General features: G+C 39.8%; 1 protein-coding gene across 4 annotated transcripts; it reads right to left on the bottom strand.

Annotated features, from left to right (window-relative positions):
• Positions 1 to 3,507: 3,507 nt before the first annotated feature.
• On the bottom strand, positions 3,508 to 9,888 carry LOC109211076 (probable aquaporin NIP-type). Of its 4 annotated transcripts, none has more exons than XR_002065654.1 (4): positions 9,669 to 9,888; positions 8,733 to 8,898; positions 8,284 to 8,437; positions 3,508 to 3,547 (listed from the first exon to the last, which is right to left on the bottom strand). XR_002065654.1 is itself a non-coding variant. In XM_019374578.1 (4 exons), the coding sequence occupies exons 1-3, from the start codon at positions 9,801 to 9,803 to the stop codon at positions 8,321 to 8,323; spliced, it is 480 nt and encodes a 159-aa protein (XP_019230123.1). In that variant the 5' UTR covers positions 9,804 to 9,887; the 3' UTR covers positions 3,508 to 3,547; positions 8,284 to 8,320. The 4 variants fall into 4 exon arrangements, 2 of the variants coding, with proteins under 2 accessions (XP_019230123.1, XP_019230122.1); XM_019374578.1 differs by having other exon boundaries at positions 8,671 to 8,898; positions 9,669 to 9,887; XR_002065653.1 differs by lacking the exon at positions 3,508 to 3,547 and adding an exon at positions 5,963 to 6,002.
• Between the last annotated feature and the right edge of the window lie 10,483 nt (positions 9,889 to 20,371).

Here is a 20,371-nt window from a genome sequence, read left to right as displayed (position 1 = left end):
CAATATAAGATAAGGAAAGTAAGAAAGAGAAAGCGTTGTTGAATTATTCCCTCTTGCTGGTCGGACAGTCCTTAGTTGACCTTTGTTGGAATTTCTTTTCCCCTTGCCGGCGATGGTTTGTCAAATATTTTGCTATTTTTGCCCCTTAGATTGTGACTGATTAGTTGGGGAGTCAGACTGTTAAATAATATTGAGGATCGGGTTGCACGCCGCAATGTATATGATGTGAGCGAATTCGGGTTGCGCGCCGCAACAATGATACATGATAGTATATGGGTCGGGATTGCACGAGCGCAAACAATGATATGTGGAGGGGTTGCACGCCGCAACAATTGAATTATGGAGCGGGTTGCACGCCCAAACAATTAGTTGAGCTATGTGTTTACATTTGAGTATGATTCCTTGTTCACTGTGAACCTAAGTTTGTTTTAATCTGCGATATTGCTTATCATTATTGTAACTCCCCATAGCATGTTTTCCCCTCCCAATTTGTATAATTGTCTTGTGTTTCGATTTCGTGCCTGTATATTTATAACTGCAACTGTTTATTGGTGTCCAGTCTAGCCTCGTCACTACTTCGCCGGGTTAGGCTAGACACTTGACAGCACATGGGGTCCGTTGTGCTGATGCTACACTTCTGTGCATTTTTTGCACAGGTCCACGGTTTTGAGGACGCACGTAGCACATGCAGTAGTCGGGAAGCAGGCTTCATATCACGAGACTGAGGGTAGCCTTGCAGGCGTCCGCAGGCCCGGCGTCTCTTCTCATTGTTTTCTTTTGACTGTTGCCTCCTTGTTCGAGAGAAGACAGTATGTATTCTTTCAACCTTTGATTTAGTTTTTCTTCAGTGTTCTGATAATTGTGACACCAAATCTTGGGTAGGAGTTGTTTGTGACTATTTGCGTTTTTAAATTATCATTTTAAGACAGACTTCGCCTATTGTTCTTATTTAGACTTTTGTCTCATATTGATGTTATAAACTGTTAAAGGAATTCTAGTGATGGAAAGATAATTAAGTTGGTTGCCTAGCTACCAACGAGTAGCGCCAACTCACGACTCTGATGGTGGGAAATCTCGGGTCTGACATATACAGGCTAAGCTAGAATTTCCTTAATACATTATCTAGAATCATATCAGACTGCATCCATAGGCTCAGTATAATAACTAGCGGGTGTCCTGTTCATTCTTTTAATGAGCCAAATTCATAGAAAGTTTCTTCTTCAATAACAACCAGTATCAAAAAGAAGATATGAATAACAGTGGAGCATGCTCAAAATCTTGTGCGGATCGTTTTTATGCATATTGCAGTCACCCCAATATTGTTTCCGACCTTCATTTGATCTGACAGTATAGTACATCATAATAGGAGAATATTTAACTATGTGAGGTCACATACCAACATTACTTATGCTGATCTAGTTGTATATCTTCTTGACCAAGTGGATCCATAGTTACTCCTACTTACTTACCTTTAAAGCATAGCCGTAAAAAACGGCAATATTTATGTCTACTCCTTTTTCCTAATTGAGAGGCCTTACACTAACCATGGACAATAAAGAAAGTAAAGAATATAGTTAAAAGATCTATTTCATTACTCCTATTATATTATTAAATATTATAATAAAAAAAAAAGAAAAGCAAACTACGGTGAAAAAAATTTGCCATTATGATCTATGTATCTTCAAAGCAAAAAAATAAGTTACAAAGCATTACATTTAAAATGCTTTTGTTGTAGTTTATTGTAACCATCATCACTTATACAAGAAAAATAACCATGACAAACTGGAAATAAGAAAATGAGGTTTACAAAAAGACAAGGAAGACAGATAAGCTAATCGACGGACACAGTCACATACAACCTATACATAATGAAAATTTTGTGTATCTGCAAATTGCTTCGCAAAAATAAAACTATAACAATGTAAACAAGCAAAGTACAACTATGTTGCTCTGCAATACATTAACAATACCATAATCAAACACTATTACTAGGATAATACCACATATGCATCAGCAGACGACAATCTATAAATTCAATATATGGACACTTTCAAATATTCATACTATACTAAAATTCAGATTATCCATAAATCAATCCATAACAAAATAAATGCGGTACATCTTGTCCGTCTCAATACTAGTAAATTCCACTCAATTACTAATTTCGATTTTCTACAGTTCAATCTCGCCCTTAGGCTACTAAAGTCAACATTTTTCGCAGTGAATGTTTGAACCTTTTGGTTACTCAATGCCACCCTCCAATTGCTTAAGTTGAAGCCTGATCTCAACAGTTTGTGAAAGCGTACGTGTTTTGATCTCCATAAACTTCATCATTGAACTTAAAGGAGTAAATCAAAAAATCAACATCAAGACCAATAAGTAAATTAAATATAAATTACTCAGTAACAAATTGAATAAATTATAACTTGATAGTTTAGAGATTGAACCTCAAAATGTAACCCAAGGATTGTCTCATGTTGTCTTTTTGCTCTTAGCTTTTAATCGTCTTTTTTGTGGTGCCGCTTCTTCTCTTTGCGTCAGTCTTTGATTTGTAATCTTCCGTTATCCACGTTTCGATTACCCTTTTTCTTATTGGATCCAGAACATTGATCATGAATCTCCAAAGAAGTGAGCCAACATATGTTACTAGAATCTTGGAACAAACTCCTATGGGTACCTTCTGCATATATTCACTCTGGAGTTTCAGTGATCTCAACCCTTCGCTTGAGATACCAAATATTTTCTAGCATATTTCTTCAGACCTCCGGCATCCAATTTGCATGCTAAAGTCATAACTGTAAATGATCTCTTTCAATCATCGTGTTAGCGAAGCCATAGATGCAAGTTGATGTTTTTTTATTTGTGCCACTCCCCAATACGCATTCCCCGTTGATAGCATCTTTGTCATCTTATCAAATATTATTGCTGCAGGATTATAAGCAAAATCCATCAATTAAAACAGAACTTTTTAGTGCATGGCAACATAAACCAACCCAAAGCATCTCAAACATATGACAACTGCTAACATATGGCATTTTCCATCAAGAATTGAATTGCCTGCTCCTAATTCTCCGCCCTTTCTCCTCTGAGGATTGTGAGTCTAGTGTCACAGGTGCCACTAATATTTCAGTATTGATCACCTGTTTTAATTCACTTTACTATTTTGAGCCAACGCTCCAAAGAATCAAGTCATTTCGTATACTTTCAATATTCGTATCACAATTCGAGCCAATGCTCCAGGAATCAAATGATCCTATTACCGTTCACATGTTATTCACAACATATAGAAATCCTCCAATAAACACGTAGTTCACAACCAAATCATGATAATCACATTATAAGGACTAACGGTCATGCTAGACACCAATGTATAGATACTCCTCACCATGCCTATACATCGTACTCGATCACATAGCAATTAGCAACAAGACTCAACTCATGTTCCCTCAAGCTAGGGTTAAACCAAACACTTACCTCAAAGCCTTGAAATCCACTTAATCATCAACTATCGCTTTACCTCGTGATTCCACCTCCAATACCGTGATATCTAGGCATAATTAATTCAACAATATCAATAAAGACTCAATGGCAACTTCTCATAGCCTAGATATAAATTTTCTAGCATTATTCCAAAAATATCAAAATTAGACACCGGGCCCACATGATCCAAACTCTAGGCTCGGACCAAAACCCGATCACCCATAACCCCACGAGTGCAAATACAAAATTTGTTTTAAGATTCGACCCCAAATTGAGGTTGAATCACCCAAAATTCTCAAAACCCTAACTCTACCCAAAACCCATAATTTCTACCTTGATTTCATGTTTTAGGGCTAGGAATTTAGTAATTAGATGAAGAAATAATGAGGGAAAGATGTTAAGATTACTTACCCAAAGAGTTATGGAGGAAGGAGAGCTTGAATTTCGTCTATGGAGGGTTTAAGAGGCGAGCCCGTGTGAAAAGAGTGAAGAAATCCCGTCACTGGTTCTGTTTTTAGGCTTTAAAATAACTGGGCGAATTTGCCCTACGCGATCGCGGAAATAGGGATGCGATCGCGAAGGGTACCGCTGACTGGTCATCGCGATCGCGTGGAGGGTTACGCGATCGCGTAGAAGAACTACTGGGGGTCCAAGGATTTGGCTTACGCGATCGCGTGGTTCAAGACGCGATCGCGAAGGAAGACGACTCAGTGCTATGCGATCGCATGGGGAAGGGCGCGATCGCGAAGAAGGAAATCCCTGTGAAGCCTGGAGGGCTGACTGAAAGGGCCTGGAAGACTGACCCATATCATAAGAATCCCTGCCTCCAGATGAGGCACCACTGAATCGACCTGAGTGACGGGGTCTCTTGTCTGACCTATGACCACCCCATGTGGCAGAACCATCTCGATCCTCCGGGCCACATTGGCCGCCTCCTGAAACGTAATATCACTACCTGCCTCTCTGGCCATCTGAAGACGAATGGGCTGGATCAAACCGTCGATAAATCTCCTCACCCTCTCCCTCTCAGTGGGAAGTATGACGATGGCATGGCGAGCTAGATCGATAAACCTGGTCTCATACTGAGTGACTGTCATAGACCCCTGCTGGAGGCGCTCGAACTGCCTCCGATAAGCATCCCTCTGAGTAACGGGAAGAAACTTCTCTAAAAACAACTCTGAAAACTGATCCCAAGTCAAAGGCGGCGACCCTGCTGGTCTGGCTAAACAGTAATCTCTCCACCAAGTCTTGGCGGATCCAGATAGACGAAAAGCCGCAAAATCGACTCCATTGGACTCCACAATGCCCATGTTCCGAAGAACCTCGTGGCAGCTGTATAGGAAATCCTGGGGGTCCTCAGAAGAATCTCCGCTGAATGTAGCAGTGAAGAGCTTGGTGAATCTGTCCAGCCTCCACAAAGCATCTGCGGACATAGCCGCTCCATCACCAGCCTGTGAAACTACCCCCGGCGGAACTGCCGCAGCTATCTGAGCCGGTGGAATCTGAGTCTGGGGAGCTACCTGCTCCGGAGTACGTGCAGCAGGAGTCTGGGCTCCTCCTCCAGCCTGGGAAGTGGCTGGTGCTACAGGAAGCAATCCTGCTCGGGTGACATTCTCCATGTGGCCAACCAATCGGACCATGGCGTCTTGAAGAACTGGGGTAGCAATAAACCCCTCTGGGACCTGAGCTGGGCCCACCGGAACTGTCTGAGCTGGGGCCGGAACCTCCTCGTCAAGGCTAACCTGAGGGTCTGCCACTGGTGTTGCTGCTGGTGGCTGGGCCATGCCCCTACCACGGCCCCTAGCACGGCCACGTCCTTTGCCCCTAGCGGGAGCTGCCTGGGGCTCGGACTGCTGATCGGAGGATGAGGAAGCGCGTGTTCTCGCCATCTGCGAAAGAACAGAGTGGAAATTCAATCAGCATTTAAGAAACCAAATCGCACGACAAGAAAGAACAAATGAGAGGTTTTCCTAACTCAATAGACTCTGGGGAACAAGTACAGACGTCTCCGTACCTACCCCTCAGACTCTACTAAGTTTGTCCGTGAGTTGTGAGACCTATGTAACCTAGTGCTCTGATACCAACTTGTCACGACCCGGATTTCCCACCATCAGAGTCGTGATGGCGCCTACTCGTGGTAGCTAGGCAAGCCAACTTAATTACCTTTCCATCACTAGCAATTATCTTTAACAGTTTATAACATCAATATAGAACATAAAGTCTAATAAGAACAATAGCGGAAGTCTGTCTTAAAATGATGAATTTAAAACGCGGAATAGTCAAAAACAACCTCTACCCAAGATTTGGTGTCACATTACTCACGAACCACTAAGAATAAACTAAATACAAAGGTCTGAAAGAAATATAACAGCTGTCTGTCTCGAAACAAGGAGGCAACAGTCTAAAAGAAAACAATGAGAAGAGACGCCGGGCCTGCGGACGCCTGCAAGGCTACCTCAGTCTCGTGAATATGAATCGCCTGCTTCCGAACTACTGCTGCTGCTGTTCCTCAAAACCTGGACCTGTGCAAAAATGCACAGAAGTGTAGCATCAGCACAACCGACCCCATGTGCTGGTAAGTGTCTAGCCTAACCCCGGCGAAGTAGTGACGAGGCTAGACTGGACACCACATAAACCTGTGCAGTTATAGATATACAGCGGAAATCGAATACAAAGCAATTACCAACATGGGAGGGGAAACATGCTATGGGGAGTTACAATAATAACAATAATCCAGAGTAACAACTAAAGCAACTTAGGTTCACAGTGAACAAGGAATCAATACTCAAATGTAAACACATAGCCTCAATAATTGTTGCGGCGTGCAACCCGCTCCATAATTACCATTGTTGCGGCGTGCAACCCGCTCCACAATATCATTGTTGCGGCGTGCAACCCGACCCATATCACTTATCATATATCATTGTTGCGGCGCGCAACCCGATCCTCATATATTATTGTTGCGGCGCGCAACCCGATCCTCAACATCATTGTTGCGGCGCGCAACCCGATCCTCAATATCATTTAACAGTCTGACTTCCCAAACAACAGTCACAATTAAGGGGCATAAAATAAGCAAATATTTGACAACCATCCCGGCAAGGGAAAGAATCCAACAAGTTCAACCAAACGTCCCGACAAGGGAATAATCAACAACGCTTTCTCTTTCTTACTTTCCTTATCTTATAATTCACTTTACTATTTTGAGCCAACGCTCCAAAGAATCAAGTCATTTCGTATACTTTCAATATTCGTATCACAATTCGAACCAATGCTCCAGGAATCAAATGATCCTATTACCGTTCACATGTTATTCACAACATATAGAAATCCTCCAATAAACACGGAGTTCACAACCAAATCATGATAATCACATTATAAGGACTCACGGTCATGCTAGACACCAATGTATAGATACTCGTCACCATGCCTATACATCGTACTCGATCACATAGCAATTAGCAACAAGACTCAACTCCTATTCCCTCAAGCTAGGGTTAAACCAAACACTTACCTCAAAGCCTTGAAATCCACTTAATCCTCAACTATCGCTTTACCTCGTGATTCCACCTCCAATACAGTGATATCTAGGCATAATTAATTCAACAATATCAATAAAGACTCAATGGCAACTTCTCATAGCCTAGATATGAATTTTCTAGCATTATTCCAAAAATACCAAAATTAGACACCGGGCCCACATGGTCCAAACTCTAGGCTCGGACCAAAACCCGATCACCCATAACCCCACGAGTGCAAATATATAATTTGTTTTAAGATTCGACCCCAAATTGAGGTTGAATCACCCAAAATTCTCAAAACCCTAACTCTACCCAAAACCCATAATTTCTACCTTGATTTCATGTTTTAGGGCTAGGAATTTAGTAATTAGATGAAGAAATAATGAGGGAAAGATGTTAAGATTACTTACCCAAAGAGTTATGGAGGAATGAGAGCTTGAATTTCGTCTATGGAGGGTTTAAGAGGAGAGCCCGTGTGAAAAGAATGAAGAAATCCCGTCACTGGTTCTGTTTTTAGGCTTTAAAATAACTGGGCGAATTTGCCCTACGCGATCGCGGAAATAGGGATGCGATCGCGAAGGGTACCGCTGACTGGTCATCGCGATCGCGTGGAGGGTTACGCGATCGCGTAGAAGAACTACTGGGGGTCCAAGGATTTGGCTTACGCGATCGCGTGGTTCAAGACGCGATCGCGAAGGAAGACGACTCAGTGCTATGCGATCGCGTGGGGAAGGGCACGATCGCGAAGAAGGAAATCCCTGTGAAGCCTGGAGGGCTGACTGAAAGGGCCTGGAAGACTGACCCCTATCATAAGAATCCCTGCCTCCAGATGAGGCACCACTGAATCGACCTGAGTGACGGGGTCTCTTATCTGACCTATGACCACCCCCCTGTGGCAGAACCATCTCGATCCTCCGGGCCACATTGGCCGCCTCCTGAAACATAATATCACTACCCGCCTCTCTGGCCATCACGACTCTGATGGTGGGAAATCCGGGTCGTGACACCTTATCTTCTAACAACACTCTAGAATATCTAGATATGTCTTATCTTCCCACAACATTCTAGAACATCTAGATATATCTACTAAATAAATATCAAGGATACTACACTAAGACATTCTAGAGAATTCTATATATTTCCAAAAAATCAACTTTATTTTTTTCAGAGTTCTGTCCTTTCTTCAATGCAAATAACCCATCGGTTAAAACTAACCATGGTCCTATACTATAAAGTTAGATCTTAGAACCGTAAATGGATAACCAATTAATTAAAGACTTACTTTTTTCCAACCCAAATATTGAAACTTGGGTTATATTTCAACCCAATATAGGAAAATGTTCAAAATAATCTTTGAGATTCACATCCAACAGTAGCGCTAAAGTACCGAACGCCAGAAGTGAGCCGATTAGTTGAGCTATTATGTACAGAGGTGCCTGCAACACATGCATATGATGTTAAATACATTTTGCTACTATTCTAAACCAAGACTAAAAATCTAACAAACAATGTTGACAAAAAAAAAAAAAAAAAAAAAAATCAGAAACTGTACCTGCTGCAAACTCTAAATCAAACCAATAAATTACCATATGATTCTATGTCATCTAAAGGTAAATCAGAATTCAAAACAGTTTACCTTAAAAAGAAAAATACTAAAATTAGTACGTACTAATTTCCATGGGAAGCGACGAAAGATAGTGAAAGTGATAGTAACAGCAGGATTAAAATGACCTCCTGATACTTGTCCCAATGAGTAAATCATCACCATCGCAACTGCTCCCCATGTCATGCTTATCCCTGGAGACGTTACGCTCTCATCATCAAATAGCCTATTCATTACAACTGATCCAAACCATGCAAATATAATGAAGTATGCGCCAATTGCCTCTGCAATCAACTGGAAACAAATTAAAAATAACCGGGTTTAAATCATTTAAGGGAGTAGGATACAAATAGTATTCAGTGAGGGATATATGGGGCGTGGATATAATATTTAAAAATTGAATTCAGTGTTTTTGAATGGTAGTCTTTTCGTGGAGATTATTGGGAATGGAAATGTGCCTGGGGTTAAGAATAACGACAAAACTGCCTTCTGTCTGTTGCCATGATGTATAGGTAGGGATTGTTTCATGCTTGAAAAACCCGTTCTGCGCACTCTATCCCCATTTTTAGGGTCCCCATGAACCAATTTTTAGTATTCGTGTTCGCCTTCTTTCTTACTTCCCTTCCACACGGAAGGATCATGAGGTTCTTCCAACATATATATACGGGGGTTCAACTGTTTAGTAGGTAGGGATCGGGACAGGCGGATCCAAGGAATTTATTCCTGATCTATTCATTTCAGCCTTAGAGGATTGAGCTTTTTAAGAGCGCCGCACTGCGATTGAATGGCGAATTTCAATCATGAAGAGAAAAGTCTAGTTCTCTTTTCATTTGAAAGGGGAATGGATGTCTTATTGAGAGTGATTACAAAAGAACCTTTTCATAGAGGAGAGCAATAGGCCGGTTTGAAGAGCATAACATAAATATGTGAAAAATTACTGAAATTTCAACAAATAGTAAAATTTAAACTCATGATTCAAGTGTGGAATGGGTTCAGTTATGGAAACCTTAGAAGTTGAATCCGTCAAATTTAAATTTTCAATTCGCCTTGCGAAAGAACCTAACCTTTTGTGCTAGTGCAACAACCGAATTAGCTGATGAAGAAAGCCCTATGTTAGTATAAGATTGGGACCTAAAGATATTGGCTGCATGGGCATCTTCTTCCATTATATATGGTGATTTCTTCTTCTCAGTTATCATCCATTTTCGCCTCAATTGGTTTACATAAAACAGGAAATTAGAGGCATAAAAGCATAAAGGGTTCTCAATTTATTTTCTTCTATTGTCTACCAAGATGAGGATATTATAAGGATATGATGAATAGTTGGAGAATTTGTTCGATCCCGCTGTATATTAGGATCTCTAGAGCTTCATACTTCGATTCAGCCTTCCAGTTTTCTTTGAATATTTGTATTATCTTTCGGTTTAACTTATATACCAGTACGTTTTTCTTCACATTTTCGCAAAAATTGTGGACGAGTGCCATTTTTTATAATTATTTTTTGTCTATAACGTTCATGAACTATGTATTCTAGGTGTCTTAACTAGATTAAGGGTGTGTTTGGTACGAAAGAAAATATTTTGCGGAAAATATTTTTCGGTTTTCTTATGTTTGGTTGGATTAAATGTTTTGGAAAACCTTTTCCTGGTAAACTCATTTTCCTCCAATTGGAGAAAACTGTTTTCCCTATCAAAATAAGATAGAATATTTTCCAAATCTTTTTTATTTCCATCCCCACCAACCCCCACCCCATCCATCCCACCCCTACCCACCCACCCCAACCTCTACCCCCACCACACCCACGCACCCCAACCTCGCCCACCACCCACCCTATATAGAAATATTATTAAGAGTACTTTCTTGTCATGTGGTAAATAAAGTTTTTTTTTTTTTGTGTTTTGTTTATTTCAACAAAATGAGTATATTCTTTTCATGATGTAGAAAAAGTATATTCTTTCATTTGAACAAAATCAATACTTCTTTTTTCATGATGCAGGGAAGGTATTTTTTTCATTTTAACAAAACGAGTATTTTCTTTTTATGATGTAGAAAAAATATTTTCTTTCATTTCAAAAAAAACGAGTATTTTCTTTTCATGATGTAGAAAAAGATTTTTTTTTTATTTCAACAAAACCAATACTCTTTTTTCATCATGTAAAAAAAGTATTTTTTTCGTTTCAACAAAAATAAGTATTTTCCTTTTTTTTTGTTATAGGGCTCTGATTAAAAAACATTACTAGTTAATTACAGAAGTTGGAACTAAGCGGTATGTTACAGTTACAGTTACATTAGGAACTAAATGCGATAAAGTAAAAGTGGGGGAATTTGCAAAAGGTAGAACATCAGTAGTCTGTGGATCCGTGATTGTCTTCCCAAACTTGGCCAAAACATCCGCCATACCATTACCCTCCCTGAATGTGTGTTGAAGTGTAGTCACCTGACGGTCATGGAGCATCAACCTGCATGCAGTAATTAAATGTGAGTATTTTAATGACCAATGTGAAATGAGGTGTATCAATATCTGGGAATCTGTTTCCACTAGTAATAGTTTGAGGTTTCGAGCAGTCGCTATGTGAAGACCATGGTATAAGGCTTATAGTTCAGCTTGCATAATATTAGTGTGGAGTATGTGCTTTGTATAGCCATATATTCAGGCTCCCGAAGCATCCCAAAAAACTCCAGCAACTGCTCTTCCATGATGGGAACATTCATTGAAAGCGCCATCAATGTTCAACTTAAGATAGCCGTTAAGTGATGGTTGCCATTTTATTGGAATAAGATATGTGAGCTTGTGTTTTTATGTAATATTGTTAGTTAAGTAGTAGAATTGGGTAGCCTGATTGATGATGTTGTAGATGCTAATCAGAGTGTTTGTATGATTAAAGACATTATTATTACGGTTAGTCCAAATGTTCCATAGGATGATTGGGGTCAAAATAGTTAGTGGCACATTGGTCATGGAAATAATGGGCAGGTTGCCTGGGAATGCATAAACTGAAAGGAGCGTATAGGGAGCGGGATATTGAAATGTTGCCATATAGTTGTAGCGATGTTGCTACAAAAGAAAATATGGTCAATATCTTCATGTGCTTGACTGCACATTTTACATGTAGTGTCCAGTGATATTTTTAGGTGGTAGAGAAAGGATAGAGTGGGTAGTTTAGGATGTAGCATGATCCATCAAAAGTGTTTAATTTTGTTGGTGGAAAGGACCTTCCAAACCCAAGAATACGGACAGTAAGATTGGTGATGGGTTAAGGGAAGTGTTACTAATTGGTAGACTGTGGAGGTGGAGAAATTCCCTGTGGTGGAGTGATTCCAAAATGATTGGTCTGTAGAATTTGGAGAATGGTTTAACATGGAATCAGTGATGAGGTTGGATAGATAGGGTGATAGGACAAACGAAAGTGGGGAGAGATTCCAAGTTCCATTGGTAATGATAGTGTTTAGAGAGTGGTTTGCCTCACGTGAGAGGAGTGGTCCATGGATGAGCTGTCGTAAGATGGTGTTTGTAGGTAACCAGTAATATTTCCAGAGCTGGATATGGTTATCATTTGCTATATTCCAGCCCATGCCCTGTTGGTACTAGAGGTATGCTTTGATCATGCTTTTCCAAATATATGAAGTAGAGTTTCTAACGATGGGAGTTAATCTAGAAGGTAGGAAATATACTGGGGAGTGATATTTAAGGCATAGTGTAGAATCCCAAGCCCCAAAGTGCATCATGATTTTTGTAGTAACGCCAAAGAAGACCATCAAGTAAGGCTATGGCTTTTTGGATATAATTTAGGTATCCCTAATCCACCATATATTTTAGGCGTAGTAATCTTATCCAGTTAATAAGGTGTAGTTTGTGTTTGTCTGGGGAGGAGCCCCATAGAAAATTTTATTGAATACGATTAATATGATGGATCGTCTTGGGTGGTAGAAGATTAAGCTGCATAGCATATGTAGGGATATAATTGAGAATGGAATGGATGAAGATTGTTCTACCAGCAAATGTTAAAAACTTATTTTTCCAGCATGCGAGCCCACGAGTTAATTGGTCGAGGAAATACTGATAGTCAGTAGAAGTAGGTTTTGTGTTGGTGATAGATATTCAAGGTATTTTTCAAAGGTAGTGGTGGAGTTCATATTAAGGAGCGATGAGATGGTAGTCTGAGTAGAAGATGGTACATTATCGGAGAAGAGAATCTAAGATTTGGTGAAATTAATTCGTTGTCCATAGTTGATATTAAGCTGATTGAAGATGTTGATGACGGTATGTGCATTCTTTTCATCAGCTTTAGCGAATAAAACTAGATCATTAGCAAAGAGTAAGTGAGAAAGGGTGGGGGGTGATGATCTAGAGATTTTGACAGGTGTCCATTGTAGTATGTCAACAACTTGACCAATTGGGTGTGAGAAGGATTCCATACAGATGATAAATATGTAGGTACTTAATGGATCTCCCTGTCTAATGTCACATGTTGGTTAAAAATTGTGTAGGTTTACCATTTATGAGTATTGAGATAGAAGAAGTAGAGACACAAGACATAATTAGTTTGGTGAGATGTGATGGAAAATTTAATTGTTGGAGGGAGTATTTGATATTCCACTAGGTCGAAAGCTTTCTCAATGTCAAATTTTTAATAACATGTTGCCTATTTTACCTTTCTGTCGTCTATAAGAGTGCACAACTTCTTGAACTATGATAGCGTTATCGACTGCTCTTCTTCCTGGTATGAAACTACTTTGAGTTGGGCTAATAAGTTTAGGTTAAAAACGTCCTAATACGATTAGTAATGATTTATGTAATAGTTTTATATTGTATTACATAGTCCGATAGGACGATATTGGGAAATGTTTTTAGGGTTTTGCACTTTTGGTATAAGTGTAAGAAAGGTTTTATTTAGATAATTGGGGATGATAGTTGAGGTAAAAGCAGTTGTACAAGTTGTAATTACAACTAGCATTGTATCCTCCCAGAATTTTTGGAAGAAAATGGGATGGACGAAAATAGGATGTACGCCATCCGGTCCGGGTGTTTTTAGTGGCTTAGACGATTTTATGGCATGGTAAATTTCACTCTGTGTCAGTGGTTGTGCTAGTGTTTGATGAGTATCATTGGATACAACATTAAAATAATGTAGTATAGGTAAATTTGAACTGGATGTGAGTTGAGTAGGTTTTTGAAGTGGTTAGTAATTGTGGCATAAATGGTGGTCGAGTCGAAAGTCCAATTACCAACAGGGTCAACAAGACCTAAAATGCGATTGCGCTGTCGTCGTTGGATAGTAGTTAGGTGACAAAATTTAGCGTTTGCATCTCCTTCATTTAGCCATTGAACACGGGATTTTAATTTCCAAAAATCTTCCTTGTATTGTAGTACTTAGTAGATTTAAGTTTGTTAGCGGTCTATTTTCTAAATTGTAGTGAATTGCATTTTTTTTGTTGTGGATTCATCCGTTGAATTCTAGATAAACGGGCGATAAGAATTCTTTTTTTGTGGAATATATTACCAAAAGTAGTAGTGTTCCATTCAGTTAGATGAGCAATAAAGTTATTAAGGGTATCAAAGTACGATTGTTCATCAAGCAATGAGAAGATACAATATGACGAAAATCAAGGTGATTTAACCATATCGTTTCAAATTTAAAATTTGAGATGGGCTTGGGAAGGTTTTTGTAAATTAAGTAGTAGTGGGCAGTGATCTGAGTGGTGCGGGGGAGGTGTAGTACGGTAACATCTTCAAATAGTTTTAGCCAAGCATCATTAGAAAAAAAATTATCTAGTCTTTCTAGGATTAGAGTATTAGGAATATTAGTACTAGTGTGAGCATAATTACGAATTCTTGGTTTATTTGTCCAAGTGAAGCGGGACCCAGTAAAACCAAGGTCCATCATGTTAATTGTATTAAGGCATTTGTTAAAAGAGGCAGACCTATTTTATTTAATAGGTTCCCCCGAATTTATTCGTTGTACAACATAGTTCATTAAAATCCCCACATAATAGACATGCAGATGTATGACACTTATTAAACTCTTCTAGATTATTTCATAGAACTTTTCTGTTGTTGTATGAATTGCTATCGTAAACAACCGATAATAATCATTTTGGAGATTTAGAACTAATCTGAAGAGTAGCATGAACCTCCTAGCTTGTGACAGCCACAGGGTCCACAGTCAAATCATTTGCATGCCAAAGTAGAACTATCCCACCGGAATGACCATTTGCTTCTACTTGGATGAGATCAGTAAAATCAAATTCTTGAAGTAAAGATTTGTGATTTTGCATTTTTGTCTCTGTGAGACACAAAATGGATGGATTGTTCCAATTAAGTAGGAAGCGAAGATTTTGACGGAATTTAGGCTCGGTGGCTCCCCTACAATTCCATAACATTATCATCATGAGATGAACGTTGAGTTGATGCCCTCCCTGCGGCAGTGATAATCTAGATGCATGAGGAGATATGGGTGGTGATAAAGAGCTTCTGAAAGGATCACGTCGTTGAGAGTAGGTATCATCAGTACGACATATTTCTCTTCCAAGGAGTAAGGGTCGTGGCGGATAATCAAGGAGGTTTTCTCCAAGTTCTGCAGGATGAATATAAAAAACTTTCTTTCGATATTTTTTGGCATGGATATCATTAGATAGTCGTTCAGTGTTATGGATTCCATAAAAGTCTTCGAGTGTGTACTTATTCGTTTGCTGGTTGTTGTTGTGGGTAGGACTCCATCGGTGGTGAAGATGGGGATGGCTGTGGATGCATTTTCATCAGGAACGAACAGGTTGTGGTCGACATGGGCCCCCCTCTAAGTTTTCTGGTTGTGCCACATACCAATCAAGTAGTTGTGTTGTGGGGGTGTATGACATATCTGCTAATGTTGATGGAGGTGTGTATTCCATTCTTGAATGTTGAGCAATTGTGCTTAGAGCTCCAGAGTGGTTATCTCCTGGTGCATGACCTACATAGCAATTTCCTATTGCATGGGCATGTAAATGCCCTGTTGGATGATGGTGGTTAGTGCTTCGTTGTTGTCCAATAGTATTGTAGCCTATTGCTGAAGTAGTGGTAGATCTGGCTGTGATGAAGGCATGGTGAGTTGTGGTGGTTGAATGAGCATGAGTGGTGAAGGTCGGTAGTTGAAGTAGTGTTGAATGGTTGGTTAGTATCCAATAGAGTGGAGCCTGTTGAGGTAAAAGATGGAGTAAAATTAGAGGGAGGATGTTGTAGTGGTTGATGTGAATGTTGATGTGGTAGTAACGCTGTCTGGATATGGGCGCCTGTAGCATGGGTAGTGGTGGTGATACATCTTCAGTTTCAGTAGTAAGCTGTGTTGCTTTTTGGTGGCGAATACTTGTGAGAACTATAGGATGTGGTATGGTGGTATTTGTATTGGGAGAGGAAAGGTTTGGTGGTGAAGGTTGAACCATGTTATGGATGAATTCAGAAGGAATTGTTGGTGCATTTTGCGCTGGCGTCAGGTTCATGATGCTTGAAGTGACCGGCATTTCGTGAATAGTGATAATTCCGTTGTTTGTGAAGAAAGGGTTAGTAGGTGTATGATGTGGTAGTTTTTGTAGATATAGGTTTGGTGAGTCAGCTTGAGAGGAGGGGAATTGTGGTTTTGTAAGTATGGGAGGTTCGTTGGTGGAGGAAATTGTCATATGCGAGGACAGGTGAATCTATAGAGTTGGAGTGGTTTATAGTCTTAGGTGGGTTTATGAAGACAATATAAGGTAGGCTATGATTGAGTTGTGGCTTGCATTTGTGTGTAGAGTTGGATTTAGTGATTTGTAGATTTTTTTTGTTTCAGTCGACGAGCTAAAGGATGTATGGGTTGGTTATCAAATCGGGATTCTGGGAGGTGACAATAGGTGTACTTGTAGGTATTGAGGTTGGTATTATGGCAGTATTCGTCATATGGGGAAGTGGAGATAGGGTTGGCGTGTGGGAAGGAGCAGATGTGAAAATAATTACGAGGGGGGGGGGGGGTGCTATACTGGTAAAGGTGGAAATAATTTCGGGAGGGTGGGGGGGGGGGGTGCTACACTGTTAGAGGAAGGGGGCATGTAGTTGTCAGGTGTTTCTTTGGGACTTGTGTACTGAAATCTGTTGGCTAAAGGAATTTGAGGAGAAGTTGTTTTAGTGACATGGGTCCCATTCATGTCAGGTTATTGATGTTTGTCTTTGTTAGGTTAAAAATCATTTTGTATGTTTGGGGGTGATATTATGGTAGTTTGGGAGGTGGTTTTGCATGTAGTTTTTGAATATGTTACTGTTTTCCATTGGTCCTAACTCTTAGGGGCTTGATTAGTGGTGGTTTGTGGTGATGTGTGTTTTTGGTAGGAAATAGATGGAGTATTAGCAGTAGCTTTAATACAGTGAGAGGAGGTGTGGCCTAAGCTGCAACAAGTAATACAGATTGAAGAATCATCTTCATAGAAAATTTGTTGAGATGGTTTCCTAAGACTACATCTTTGGGTAGTGGTTTTCCTATTGGTGCTAGAATACATAATCGAGCATAACGACCTCTAGTGGTATGTACCGTACAAGTATCAATTTTAAGAAGAGTATGTTGGCTCAAGAACAGGTGAAGTTTTGAAGATTGACAGAAGAACTCAGACATGGACCAGGTCCATCTTATGAAGCACAGTCATGATCGACCCAAACATGTAAGACGAACGTGAAGGAGATAAATCTAACTTATCAGAAGTAATATCTCCTGATCTGATCGAAAAGGTTGCATATTGGATAAGGAGAGAAAGACTCCTTACATCCCCTTACATGAAGAGAACACAGTTTAAGAAGAGGATAGTGTTAGAGTATGAGATCAACTAGAACTCTTCTACGATAGAAGAGTAGCATCTGTATCCCAGTCAATCTCTAATTACTAACCCAATAAATATTAGTGTTGTTCTCTTTTACAGGTTGCACAAAAATGCAGAAGTTAAACGTGAATTGAGAGCAAAAGAGCAAGGCGATTTTGCAAGCAATTTATGTGTGATTCAAGCGTGCAATCCTGAAGCTACTTGAACAAGATAGAAGAACCAGTTCCAAGTGTCTATCTTTTATTCTAGTTCAATTGTAGTAGGTGATTTTACTTTTTAACCTTTCAGCTTTTTGTAGAAGCAATTGTATTAGGTACCTAGAGTGCTCAAGTTAGAGTTAACTTGAAGTTGTCGCAACAGTTGAGGCTATGTGCCACAACGGGATTAGAGTTAATCCTTAGGTTTACAAAGAGTTTTGTAAATGCTGTTTTGGCTCAGTGATTTTAGTGGAAGTTTGGGAAAATCCTACTGAGTAGTAGGTCGTGGTTTTTTTCACCTTTTGAGCCAGGTATTTTCCACGTAAAAATCTCTTTGTTCTTTATTTTCTTTACTTATTATTCCGCAAACAGTAAGAGTTGGAACGCATAGAAGATCCAGGTCCTCCTATAGTTCAGTTAAGCGAAAATTGGGTACCACACAAATCACCCCTCCCCCCTCTTGTGTAGTATTGAAGTACAAAACATCAATTCGTATCAGAGCGGGTTATCCTTGAAGAGGTTAACACCTTAGGAAAAGATCAAGATGAGTGCACCACCTGAAAATTGGGAAGGGCAATCCACTGCTAGGCCTCCACTCTTTAATGGTCAGTACTATTCTTGGTGGAAGAACAGGATGAGAGATCACATCATAGGAGAAGATTATGAACTCTGGGACATAGTCACTGATGGTCCCCTGGCAACTACAAAGAAGAATGCTGAAGGAGTGGACGTGCCAAAGACAAGAGCTGACTGCACTGCTGAAGACTTGAAGAAATGGGAAAAGAATGCCAAGGCCAAGAACTGGCTTGTGTGTGGACTGGGTCCAGACGAGTACAGCAGGATTCAAAGTTATACCACTGCTAAGGAGATATGGGACACTTTACAAGTGGCTCATGAAGGAACTCCTCAAGTAAAGAGATCAAGAGGAACACTGATATATTCTCAATATGAGAATTTCACTATGAAGGAAGGAGAAACTATCCAGGAGATGTACACAATGTTCACAACACTAACAAATGAACTTAAATCTCTTGGGAGAATTATCCTTGAAGAAGACAAGGTTGAGAAAATCTTGACAAGGGTCTTACCAGTAACTTGGGAAAGCAAAATCACTGCCATTCAGGAATCAAAGAACATTGCTACTCTCAAGTTGGATGAACTGATTGGAAATCTCACTGCCTTAGAACTGAGAAGGCAAACCATGAAAATGGATGCACCCAAGAAGGAAAGGAGTCTGGCTCTCAGAATAGCTGAAGGTGCAAATCTGGAGGATGATGAAATGGCCATGATCACAAGAGATTTCAAAAAGTACCTAATGAGAGGAAAGGGTTCTTCAAGAAGTACAACTTTCAACAAACCAAGGGCTACTGAGAAACAGACCAACGAGGGTTGCTACAAATGTGGCAAGACTGATCACATGATCAAGAACTGTCCTCAGTGGGAAATTAAATGGAAGAAGGAAAGGGCTGAACGAAGGAACATGAAGAAGTAACAGGTTCAACCCAAAAGGAACAAAGGTTCAACAAAGTCTATGGTTGCTGCTTGGGGAGAAACATCAGATGAGGATTCAGAAGATGAAGCTGGAGATGAACAAGCACTTATGGCCATCGGAGAATCAAATGATGAACAAGAGGTAAGTATGATTCATCTCAAAGACAAGATTAAATTTCTGTCTAAAGAAAGGTTATCTGAACTATTGCTAGACTTCATCGATGAGTCTGAGATAATTAACAATAAGAAGGAACAACTGTCTAGGGAGTGTGTGATCTTAAAAGCCAAGTGCAAAAATCTAGAATCTAGGGCTAATGAGAGTGACAGTAAAAATACCGAGTTGAAGAATCAGGTTCTTGAACTCGACACCTGTGTCTTAGATCTGAAAATTTAAAATTGAAACTAGGAACAGGTACGAAGAAAGCTGATCACACACATCTCACCTTAGAAGAAAACCTAGGAAAAATGAAGGACATTTTTGGGTTCCTAAGACTAATCCCTGATTTCTTTTTGCAGGTCCAAGTGAAGGGAAGTAGCCAAATATGGTACATGGATAGTGGCTGCTAAAAACATATGACTGGAAGCAAGAACCAGTTCCTTTCACTTGAGGACTTAAAAGGAGGTAATGTCTCCTTTGGAAATGGGAAGAAAGGTGAGATTATTGGGGTTGGAAAGGTAGGTAAGACAGACTCACATTCCATTGAGAATGTCTACTTGATAGATGGCTTGAAATATAGCCTAATCAGTGTGTCACAACTGTGTGACAGAGGTAACCTTGTAGCATTTACCTCTACCAAATGCTTTGTGATTAATCTTACCACTGACAAGATTGTTTTGCAGGGAAAAAGAGTTAACAATATTTACATTGTAGATTTGTCCACTCTTTCAGAAAATGAACTCACTTGCCTGAGTGTGTTGGACAATGATCCTCTCCTGTGGCACAAAATACTTGGTCATGAAAGTCTGAATCAACTCAACAAATTAGTCTCCAAGGACCTGGTGATAGGGTTACCTAACATCAAGTTCAAGGAAGACAAAGTTTGTGAGGCCTGTGCAAAGGGGAAGCAGGTAAGATCATCCTTTAAAAGCAAGAAAATGGTAAGCACAACCAGGACGATGGAACTGGTTCATATGGATCTCTGTGGTCCTATGAGAACATTGAGCAGAGGTGGTAAGAAATATGTGATGGTACTTGTTGATGATTATTCTAGGTTTACCTGGGTACTATTTCTAACATCCAAAGATGAGGCATTTGAAATGTTTAC

The sequence above is a fragment of the Nicotiana attenuata genome, unplaced genomic scaffold (genome assembly GCF_001879085.1).
Source record: "Nicotiana attenuata strain UT unplaced genomic scaffold, NIATTr2, whole genome shotgun sequence".
Taxonomy (NCBI): Eukaryota; Viridiplantae; Streptophyta; class Magnoliopsida; order Solanales; family Solanaceae; genus Nicotiana; species Nicotiana attenuata.
Note: the sequence above shows the minus strand (reverse complement) of the source record. Positions and strands in the feature narration are given on the sequence as shown.

Excerpts from the sequence above, each read along its gene's own strand:
- LOC109211076 (XM_019374578.1), bottom strand. The coding sequence starts at position 9,803 with ATGATAACTGAGAAGAAGAAATCACCATATATAATGGAAGAAGATGCC. Across the intron at positions 8,899-9,668 it reads TTGTTGCACTAGCACAAAAG|TTGATTGCAGAGGCAATTGG; the intron begins GTTAGGTTCTTT and ends ATTTGTTTCCAG. Across the intron at positions 8,438-8,670 it reads GTCGCTTCCCATGGAAATTA|GCACCTCTGTACATAATAGC; the intron begins GTACGTACTAAT and ends CATGTGTTGCAG.